At 59.6% G+C, this 11,229-nt stretch overlaps 1 protein-coding gene across 1 annotated transcript; it reads right to left on the reverse strand.

The window, feature by feature from the left end:
* Positions 1-3,509: 3,509 nt before the first annotated feature.
* GBX2 (gastrulation brain homeobox 2) lies at positions 3,510-6,786 on the reverse strand. Its single transcript, XM_045481836.1, has 2 exons — positions 5,816-6,786; positions 3,510-4,768 (listed from the first exon to the last, which is right to left on the reverse strand). The coding sequence occupies exons 1-2, from the start codon at positions 6,336-6,338 to the stop codon at positions 4,245-4,247; spliced, it is 1,047 nt and encodes a 348-aa protein (XP_045337792.1). The 5' UTR covers positions 6,339-6,786; the 3' UTR covers positions 3,510-4,244.
* Between the last annotated feature and the right edge of the window lie 4,443 nt (positions 6,787-11,229).

The raw sequence follows: 11,229 nt of genomic DNA on the forward strand, positions 1-11,229 counted from the left end.
GTCCAGGAAGGCCCAGGATCTGGGAAGCTGGTGACTAGATCCTGAGGCCCATCAGAGTGTCGTCCCACCCCACCCCCCGACGGGCTTCCAGAGCATCCAGAACCCCCCTGCCAAGGGGGTGGGTGAGCAGCTCCGCTTGGGACAGGCCCGGGGGCAGAGGGAGCAGCAGCGGAGGCCCGGTGCTAGCCAGACACAGCCGAAGTGATTAAGCCAATTAAGCTCGAACAAACAGACGCAAGGCTAAGCGAGCTTTGACCCCAAGAGAACCAGCGTCTTGGAATGCAGGTGCTCGGGCCAGCAGCAGGCCCAGTGCGAACTGTGCTCAGACAGCCGTAGACTCAGGATGATCTCGGGAGGCACACCAGGCCCGGAGGGCCCCCGCTCCACCCCACCGCATGCTATCTAGTTGAAAATGTCCTGCACAGAACCATCCTGGGGGCTGAAGACTGGGAGGAGAAAGCTGGGTGTAGAAGCAGGTGCCACATCTCAAAAATTCCCTCATGGGCTGGGGTTGGGGAAGATTCAAGCGCTGGTCCAGGTCCAGGCCACTCCAAGGATATCCCCAGCCCCTGCAGGGAGGGGAGGAGGAGGTTGCTTGGGGCCCAAGACCAATCTCAAGAGGGCTCTGCTCAAGGACCATACGGATCTGGCTTTGAGTTTTCAAAGTACCCTTGGTTCTCCAAAGGATGGGGGTCTCCCAGCTCGTGGGAGAGCTAGGGCAGAGGGTGGGGTGGCTGTTCCTTTGCCCCCCTCCACTACATAACCGTGCTCAGGTTGGTGGACCGGGGTGTGGACAGCCTGGGGGGGGGGGGGGAGGCTCTAGCGGATGGTTGAGGGCGCAGGGCCGTGGCACTCCCAAGCGTAATTATTTGATCTGCAGATGTAAGTGGAATTTATTGTAACAACAAATATAGTGATGTCAAAACCCAACCTTGGATTAAAGCCGGCAGCCAAAGGGGAAGTGTATTAATTTCCAACAGCATCTCAGGCCAGAGCCTATTAGAACAAGCTATTCTTCAGGCCCCCCCATCAGAATTAATCATTGGGAGTTAATTTGAAGCTCAGACAAGTTGCTGTTAATTTAGTGCAGGGAGGACGGGACAGAATAAAAAGCTGAGGTGCTGGCCGAGCCTCGTGGGTCTCATTAATCAGCCAGCTGAGACGGCCTGGCTTGATTACAATTTGCAAAAAAATTCATTAGGGCCCGGGCGATTGACAATTTTTCTCTCTGCCTGTGATGTGACTCATTAGGCAGCCAAATGAAAGCCATGATGACGGCCATGATGACAGCGGCCATCAAGCTCCCGCTTGTTTATCTTCCTCCCCTCGGCCTGTCTCCCGGGCCTCGGCCTCCGCACCGGGCTCTCGGGGCGCCCCGGCATTCAGGGGTTGGGGAGGAGGAGGGGCAGCTTCCCCAGAGGTCAGAGGGGCTGGTGGTGGTGCCACCTCTGCAAGGCTGGGGGAGCCCCAGGCCCTCTCCTCCTGCTCCCAAAGTGCAGCTAGGAAGGGCCGGGGAGCGTGGTCCCCCCTGCCCCCCCCCGGGGGGGTGAGGATTCCTGAAGGTGGCCCCCAGTTTCTAGGGAACTTCACTTCCCCGCAGGGTTTGTGTGGCCAAGGCTCTGAGTCCCTCTGTGCCCTCCATCCGTACCACGGGCTTTTGGAGAAGATGGGTAGGAGTTACACCTGTTACCCTGAAAAGGTATATGGGAGGTGGGGGCCCTCCAGAATCTGCCGGGGGGGGGGGGTACCCCGCTCTCGAGATCCAGCGATCTTCCCCCAGGCCAAGAGTGCCGAGTGGGGGCGCCCCCGCCGGGGAGGCCGCCGCTCCCCGGTTCTGCGGCTGGGACCCTGCACCACCAGCCGCTGTTCCGCCGGGGCGCAGATCCATCCCGGCCGGGGACCGGCTGGCTCAGGTGTGCGGGGTGGGGGCGGGGGGACGGGATGTGGTGGGGGCGGTGTCTCCGCTGGCCTCAAATGCACGGTAGCGGCGTGTGGCCAGGGGAGACCAGCCCCAAGCAGATGACGCTCACGGGCGATCAGGGCGCGCTCACCGGCGGGCCACTGGCGGGATCAGGGGGAGCGGCCGGGCCTCGCGGACCAGGCGCCAGGGCAGGGAAAGGCCCCAGGGCTCTAGGTGGGGGACAGGAAGGAGCCCCCAAGCTCTCCGCGCCCCGCAGAGCCGGCTGAGGCCTTCGGAGGACCGGCCACTCCGTTTTATTGTGCTCAAAACCCAAGTCTGGGCCATCTTCCGCCGCTGGAAGTCTTGGGAACAGCGGCGGGAAACGGTGACTTGGTCGCGTCCGTCCCTCACCTTGTGCCCGGAGTGCCGGTGGAGGCCTCAGTCCCCGCGTAAATTAAGCCAATACGAGTATTGACCTAGGGCGAGTTCCCCCTTCTTGGGCTGGGAGAGCCGCGGTGGGTACCGCGCGCGGCGGCTTCGGCACCCGCTCCCCACCGGCAAGGCCGAGGCCGGGGAAGCCTCTGGCTTCTCTTCGCCCTTCGGGCTGCAGGTTTGCTGGCCGCGGCCAGGGCTCTGGAGCCGCGCTCGCTCACTCTCGCTCGCCCGCTCCACGCCCCCCGAGCACCCCGGGCCTGCCCACGACTATCTCCAGGGGGCCTGGCCCGGCGCTTCGGGGTCGGGAAAGGAGCGGGCGTCCCGGGCTGGGCTCCGGCGGTGGGGGGGTGGGGTGGGGAGCGGGACAGGGGGTCGGGGCACGCCCCGCCCGCGCCCCGTGGGCCTCCGGGCGGAGGCGGGGAGCCGCCCGGCTCTCAGGCACCCCCGCGGGCCCGCCGCCCGCCCGCCGGCCTTCCTCTTCCCTTCCCCCGCTTTGTGCTGCCGACCGCCCCGGCGCCCTTGGGGTGGGGCGGTGGTCGGGTCCCGCCCCTCCGACCCCGCCCGCCGAGGGAGGTGCCCGGCCCGCTGGCGCTCACGGCCCGCCTCCGCCTCCGCGCGGAGCGCTGCCCGGAAGCCCTGCTCGGTTTGGTGGGTTTCTGCTCCTGTCGGAAGATAACGCCCGGAGCCTGATTTATGGGCCCTCGGCCCAGCCTGGGGAGCGAGCACCGCTTCTTTTCGGATCGGGGATGTGTGTGTGGGGGGGAACGCGTCTCCTCCCTGGCTGTGGTCGATTTAGAGCATCGGGAGTTAGTGAAAAGTCGCCAGTACCCGCACTCGCTTTCCCTGCTCCGGGCGCCCGCCTCTTCCTCTGGCCCAAGTTTGCCAGCCTCCTAGGTAGTGATGAGACCATGCAAAAGGGGGAGATGTCAGCTTTCTCAGGTGAAAGTTAGGCTCCCTGAAATTTATAACCCAACTAGAGCTCTTGCTCGCCAATTAGAAACCTGGGAAGGTGCGGGGTGTGTTGTGTCCCGCCAGCCTGCGGAGACCAGGACGGGGGACTTTGATCCAGTGCCGGTCCCAGACCAGCTGCCTGGCCGTTCTCCCGTGGTGCCCTGTAAACACTGAAATCTGGACACACTCACGAGACCCAGAGATTGGTCTTTTTTTTTTTTTTTTTCCTTCTCTCTCTCTCTCCTTTTTATTATTCACAAGACTGCGATTGTTTAAATGTCATAACTTATAAGAAAATAAGCTACATTGAAATAAATTAAACACAACAGAGACGTGCTTCCAAACATGGCTCAGATAGGATGTGCAACCCCAGGAAAGAACGCCAGGCAAAACCAAAGCAAAGCAAATTTCCAGGCTGCCCCCAAAACGTCTGCTTTTCGGTCAACTTAAAAAAAAACAAAAACAAACAAAAAACAAAACAAAACAAAAAAAAAACAACCCAAAACAGAAACAAAAACGAGGGTTTGTTCTTCAGTGTTATGTTTACCTTTGGAAAAGTATGGAAAGGTGGCTGCTATCCGTGGAGGATTACAGCAGAGGTTCTGTTTTCTTCTGGAATGTGAGTGGAGAATATTACAGGGCAGTTTGGTCCTCTAACTTTCAAAATACTGCAGCTGAGATCCAGTTTATATAGATATCTATGTACAAAGTAGGATAGTATAATAAATATTTACTGTGTCATCAGGTACAGCTGTAGCCCCTTGGAAAGCAGTCTTCAGCCTTCTGAATGAATATACTCTCAGTGTGCTTGGGATGTCCAAAGTTGGGTGTGTGTGTGTGTGTGTGTGTCGGGGGGTGACTTTGAGTTTTGCTTCAAACATGGCAGAGGCCACCGTGGTTTCCTTCCAGAGCTGTAGCTTCTCCAACGGCGGTCCAGGCCCTGGCTCTCCCTGGGCCCTCAGGGTCGGGCCTGCTCCAGCTGCTGATGCTGACTTCTGATCGCGAACCTGCTGACGTGGACGGGGATGGGGACGACGATCTTGGGGTTCCTGGAGGGCTCCCCTGTCTTGGAATTGGCGTTGCCAGCCTTCACCCGTTTCCACTTGGCCCGGCGGTTCTGGAACCAGATTTTCACTTGCACCTCGCTGAGTTTGAGGGCGTGGGCGATCTGCGAGCGCTCGGTCAGCGACAGGTACTTTTTGCAGTGGAACTCCTTCTCCAACTCCAGCAGCTGCTCACTGGTGAAGGCAGTCCGCCGCCGCCGGTTCTTGCCCGTGGACGTGGTGCTGCCCGCGGCGCCGCCGCTCGGCGGGGCCTCCTCCAGCCCGTGGCCGGGGTCTTCCTCCTTGTGAGCCGCCTGGCCGGTCAGATTGTCATCCGAGCTGTAGTCCAGATCGCTCTCCAGCGAGAAACTCTCCTCCTTGCCCTTCGGGTCGTCTTCCACCTTTGACTCGTCTTTCCCTTGCCCTCTGACAGCCCCGACTGAAAGCAAAACCAAACGGCGTTTTATTACGTTTCGCACACTGGCCTTCTTCCCCTTCCCACCGCTACTCGGGCCTCCCCCGCCCTTAGCGGATTGTCTTTCTATGACATTAACACATTGTGATTTCCTGGCCTTTGAGGGGTAGAGAAGGGGGGGGGGGCGTGAGAAAGCTCAAAGGAGGAGAGGAGACAGGACAGGCGACGGCCCTTTGCCCAGAACCATCACTCAAGGGGCCGCCAGGCCGCGTCTGCACCCTCCCAGCCTCCGGCAGCTTAAGGCAGAAGTAACAGGAGGCGTGAGGCCCAAGAGAGCAGCATCCTCTTTGTCCCCGGGGTGGGGGCTGGGTGAGGACTGAAGGGGGAAATTCACGATCCATCTTGCCTCCCCCCACCCCCCAGTGAAGATTCAGTGAACCTCGATTTCATCGCAGCCAAAGTGGGGCCACAGGGAGGTGGAGATCCCAGACCGGGTCTTTTTTTTTTTTTTTTTTTGAGGCAGATGATGTTGGCGAAAGGGAAGTTTTGTAGCCTTAGGAGAAGTTCCCACAAGACACCCCAACACACACGCAGACGCACAGCCTCCCGGGAATCGGCTTCTCCCGGGCAAGCACCAAGCCCAGTGAAGGGGGTTAATAGGTCTGGGCGCCCCTGAGCACACGCACGGTTGAGACGCGCAGCCCAACCCGCCACCCCTAAAGGTTGAAACTCATCCAGGACCCCAGGTCCCGGCGCGCGGGAGGGGGGACAGACTCCTCCAAACTCGCCGCCGCCGGACAGACTAACAGCCGCCCGGCGCAGCAGCTGGCCCCGAGGGCTAAATGCTACTACCCCTAAGCCCTAGCTTGTTGCTCGGCTCTAAATGCCCCCCGGAGGCCTCGCGGCACCGCTCGGCCGCGTCCACCCGCTGCTCCGGAGAGGGAGGCCGGGGCGGGGGGTCGTGTGGGGGGCTTGGCCTCGCCCCCTCTGCGCCCGCGGGAACCCGGAGCGGGCTCGCCCCCGCCCCCCCCTCCCGCCCCCGCGCCCCGGCCGCGCGCGCCGCCGACTCACCGAGCGACGCCTGCACCGCCTCGGCCGCGGAGAACGCGAGCAACGAGCCCTCCTTGGCCAGGAAGGCTTTGCCGTCCTCAGTGTCGGCTTGCAGCGCCTCAGCCTTGTCGAAGTTGCCGCCACCCGGCAGCGGCTGCGGCGCGAACTTGCGGGCGGCCGCCGCCTCCTGGTGCTGGGGAGACGCGGAGAAGCCTCCGGGCAGCGTAGCCATGAGCGTGGAGGTGAGCGCCATGCCCTGCGCCAAGCTGGAGCAGAAGCCGGTGGGCAGGCTGGGGATCTGGTGGTGAGGGTGCGCGGGCGGCAGCGCGGGCTGCAGCGCGGCCTGGGGCAGCGCGGGCGGCGGCGGCGGCGGCGGCGGCAGCACCACCGGCCGGTAGGGCATAAACATGGGGTAGCCGGTGTAGACGAAATGGCCGGGGCTGGGCTGCGGCGGGCTGCCGATCAGCGAGTCTATGCTGAAGGCGGTACTACTCCCCAGCGGGCGCTGCATCATCATCAGCGACGGCGGGAACGCTGCGCTCATAGACGCGCTCGGAAGAGGCCAGCGAGAGGCGAAAAGTCCCCGCGCCGCGCCGCCGCCAGGAAGCCCGCCGGACGCCGGGAGCACAGCCGGGTGCGCCGCGCAGGGGCCGAGCCGGACCCTGAAAGCAGGCGCCGCCGACCCTCAGCCCTGCGCGGGTTGCATGCCCGGCGAGAGCGGGTGCGGGCAGCGCGCGGGGTGAGGTCGTGAGCTCCGGGGTGGAGAGGGCACCCGGGCCCCGCGGGCTCGCTGGAGCCGCTGCCCGCCTCTTGCCCGTCGGAGCCCGCGCGCGTGTCGTCTGCCCCCCTCGGCCCCGGCTCGCAGCCGTCAGTGCGTCCGTCTGTCCGATCCGCAGTCCGTCGCCTCCCGCGGGCCGCTGGGGAGCGCGCGAAGCTGGCGCACTTGTCTTCGGCGGGCGCCGCCAGCACCTTTAAATCGCGCTCCTCTTTCTCATTCACATTTTGCCTGCTACCCGGCCGGGCTTACGTCACGTGGGGCCGGACGCCACCGCCTATTGGCTGCGCCGGGAGGAGGCGGAGCGAAAACGGGGCTCCGCCCCTTCCACCAGGGCTGGCCGGGAGCGGGCTGCGGGCGCCTCCGGCGGAGCGCGCGGGCCCGATAGCCGGAGCCTGCGCGCCGGGCCCGCGCCGCGCAAACTTGAAAGGGGCTGTTGCCTCCAAAGCTCCAAGGCTCGAGCCCCGTGGCCCGGCAGCCTCGTCGAGGCCGCGTCCAAGGGCAGCTTCCGGGGCTAGGACCTACCGCGGCTCAGCCGAGGGCGTTTTATTTCTTCCTCCTAGCGCTGGAACAAACCTGCCCGCGGCTCACCCTAGCGTTGGGTGCTGCTGCTGCGCCCGTGGTCCAGAAGAGGTTCCCGGAGTTGGGAGCAAGGTCCTGCCCCTTCACATCCGCCCCCAGGGCGCTGGTCGGGAGCCGGAAGGCCCTAGCCACCGGCGGGAGCCGGCCGGGTCTCTGAGCGCGCCCCCCGCGCTCCCGGGCGGGGCGAGGAGGCTGCTGGTTCCCCCATCCCGAGCTGGGCCCTCCTGCGAGCGATCCCTTCTCATTTTTCATGACATTCTTAATCATCGCACCTATTTACACACTTTGCCTGCGCGCACCAAAATAACAGCCACGATAATTATGATAATAAAGCGAGTCCTTTATCTGCTCCATCCTCGGGGAGGAAGGGGGAGTTGCTGTGCCTCCAGATTGTATAACGTGAGATTATCCTGATGAAAGCTTTATGATGTTTGCTCAAATAAAAGCTGCGTTTTGTAAATAGGCGCTAATTAAGCACGTTGAGAACGGAGGGAGCGCTCACCCCGGCGCCGCCACCCGGTTTCCTGCGCGAGGACTCGAGGGCGCGCGGGTCCCCTCCGCCTACTGCCGGACGGAGCCGATTCCCTCAAGATGTTTCCCCTGTCTCGACGATGGTAACACCCCAGAATTTGGGAGCGAGGTGGCTAACTGGCGGGGAGGGAGTGGGAGCTAGGGATGTTCTCATCCCCTAATCTGTGACAAAAAGACAAACTTCCGATTCTCGCGTTCTCTTTAAAAGGGGAATCTATTCGTGGCCGGGGCAGACGGTGCAAAGCGCGCCAGCGCGCGCGGGGCTTCCACGCGCCTCCAGGGCCTCGGCTCCAACTTCCTGGGTCTAGACGTTCGCCGGGAACAGCCGACAAGCACCTGGCTTGCGAGGAGAGCCGAGAAGGGCATTGTTATATCAGTCATTAAAAATCCGCTCACGCCGAGGAGCTAGTGGTTGGGGAGTTGGCCCGTGTTGGACGTGTGTTATGTATCACTTACAAGCACATTTAATTGGGAGATAAAGATAAATCGATCTTTATGAATTTATCGACCCTATTCTTTGAAGCTCTTCTTCCCCCCGCTGTAACCCCAAGGCCCCCAGGGGGACGTCTTAATTCCAGACCACCTCTTCCGCCAGAAACCCACTGCCCACCCAAAGGGCCCTGGAGGAAAGAAAGAGAGGAGGGTGCATCCCCGGCGCCCCTGAGTGCTGGGAAAACTCGCTGGCCCCGCCGCCAGCCGCCCTCCCCCTGCTCGCCTCCTCCCCATCCCCTCCCCACCCCCCCACCCCCCCCCCCCGCCCCACCGCCACCCGGACAAAGACGTCTCGAGCGCGAGCGCGTTTCCCCACTCCAGGCCGCTGTAATAGATGGCTCCGGCGGCAGGCGGTTTGAAAGGAATTCATTAGGACGCTGCTGGCTGTATTGCCTCCACTCGCTTCACGCCCAGACCCCGAGGTGGCTTAGGCGGTGTGCAGGGGGATCGTTGGAATCCACGGGGAAGGAAGTGTCTGTGGGGTCTCTAAGCTCTATCCCTCTTTCTCCACTCCTACAAAAGAAGAAAGAGAAGAAAAGGAAAAAAACAAAAACAAAACACCAAATCGAAGCCCAGGGCAAAAGGCTGATTTCTTTACGAGCATAATAAATACTCCCTCTCATTATGAGATAGTTGCAGGCACACAGGCTCTGGTGTGGTTACCATGTTGTTTGAATACTAAGAAAAAATGTTCGACTCCCTTGCTTGATTTACGTCGCTGCAGTCGGGTCTCTTCCCCGCTTGACACAGGCGCGCGGGTGTAACCTACTCATCTCACCTAGGCCGATTTGCCATCCACTTTGCTATTGCGCCGAAAAAATATTGTTCTAGGGACTTCCGCCGCCTGATTACCCTCCGAGAAACCGGGATTCCTTTGATTATTTTGGTGATAATTCTACATTTAAAGTTCAGCAAGAAGATTTAGGTCCGTTGAATTATAGCTACACTTGAAATAATTTGATGGCATATTATTTGCATCCATAAATTGCTCCGGAAAGTATTGACTGCGGGGGTTATAATACTAATCTTCTTTTATTAGTGAGTTCAGAGAATTCTCATCAATATGAATTTTATTTACTAGTGTGCTTTTTCTCGAATGCAGCGCAGTAATATTTTCTCATCTAATGCTTAACTACTTAGAAAACGACTGTTCGCGTCATAAAAGGATCCTCGTGTTTCGCCGTGGTTAACAAGATTCATTCGGGGCACCTCAGCTACCTGCAAAGCGTGCCGAGCGTGGGAGACTGCGGCTAATGAAAGCCTTTAGAGTTTCCCCCCCGTCTCCTCCGAGAGATTTATGGGTAGCGAGCGACAGGTACGTGGTTTGCCCATCCTTCGGATTCCTACCTGCTTACCTCGGAACTGCCTCACACCGCACAGCCCTTGGGGTGACCCAGCTCGGCCCAGGCTGCGCAGGAAAACCGGCCGGCACAGACCTTTGCAACTTTGCCTTAAGAGGTCCTCCACCAACAACTCCCTGGGATTAGGAAGAAGGAAGGACGCCACCGAAGGGACACCTGGGTCCTCCAACTCTAGTTAACTTCCGCGAACTCCCCCCCCCACACACCCCCACCCAGGAAAGCTCCGGCAAAGAAGTTGGCCCACCCCTCGGGCACTTTCCTCGGCCAGTGCCAAGATCGTATTAAGCCACTTAAAACCCCAGACGTCAGTAAAAGTGGTGGTAATTAAGTTGTCTCCGCGCTTCGGGGCTGTCCCAGGCAACGCTTGCACGCAGGTGTATGACGGCTGAGTACAAGATGCTAAGTGTACAAGTAGATGAATATTCACGCGGCAAACTTGCGTCGGCCTGGCGAGTCCAGCCCGGAGGAGGCGGCGCGGCGAACGGCGTGTTTCCAGGCAGCCGCCAGGGTCGAGGTCGCGGGCGGTGCAGGAGAGGGGGCAGCGTGGGCGCCCCAGGTTCTTCGTGGGTGCAGAGAAACCCGCAGACCTAGCCGGGCCCGGCGCGCCCGCCCGCCACCCAGTCCCAGGAGGCCGGCTGGTTTCTCTGGCAACCGTGTTGTTTTTATTTATAGAGACTTTGAGTGGCCTGATCATTCGGTCATTGCACTAGCTCTCGCTCCTGGCAATAGTTGGGAAATAGCTTGGGATGGCTTTTATTTGCGGAAGAGCAATTGAGATTCACACCCAGCAAACTCACAACAGTCCCTCCCAAGCCCAAGACGCACTTACAAAGGGGTGCTTGTGTAAAAAATTCCCCATCAGACACACCAATTTGCAAGTAGCAGAAAGCATTGAAGTCTCATCTTTTTTAACTATTTTATTCAGCATTTTTTTTTTTTTTTTAATCTGAAAGCCCAAAATAGACTCCATGTGGTTCTAAGTGAAGTCAGCCCTTGGCTGGCTTTGAAATAGCCCCTGCAATTATGTAAAAGAGCCATTCACTAACAGGACGGAATTAAAAGGGATCTCGCCCGCTTCCCTTTCATTGCCAACCTCTCCTGTTTGGCTTTTCAAAGCACTTCCAACACGATGTCTTTCTCCAGGACAAAAGGCAGAACAAAAAAAGTCCCCAAACTTGTAAATTGAACGTCAAGGGAACTTTAAACAATTTAAAGCCCATAAATAATGATAAAGGGGACCTGGCAAAAAAGGCAAACCCATTCAATTAATAGAGTTTCCCAAGCAAAGATCAAGTGGTTTATAAAATGAAAGTCTTTGGTTTCATTATTCTGCTCCTTGACCATGCAGAAAGCAGGACAGGGGGTTTTTCTAAAGCGCCCTGAAGACGAAACACTTTTCGGGGCTGTGTGCCGCGACATTCTTATGTAGAAAGTTTCGCTTTTTGTCCCCCACCCTCAAAGTAGCAGCAACAAAACCGCAAACACCAGAAACGTGAAGGGGAGGAGACTTTTGTTTTGTTTTGTTTTGTTTTGCATTTTCCTGGGGGGGGGGGGGAGGAGGTTGGAAAATGTTCCCCTCAGTCCTGAAGGGCGGGAAACGTGACCCCTAACACCTGCGCCGCCCTCCCCACCCCAGTGCGGAGGAACCGGCGGGACCACGGCTTGGTGGCCCGCGACCCGTGCCCTCGTGCGAT

Source organism: Leopardus geoffroyi, chromosome C1, assembly GCF_018350155.1.
Source record: "Leopardus geoffroyi isolate Oge1 chromosome C1, O.geoffroyi_Oge1_pat1.0, whole genome shotgun sequence".
NCBI lineage: Eukaryota > Metazoa > Chordata > Mammalia > Carnivora > Felidae > Leopardus > Leopardus geoffroyi.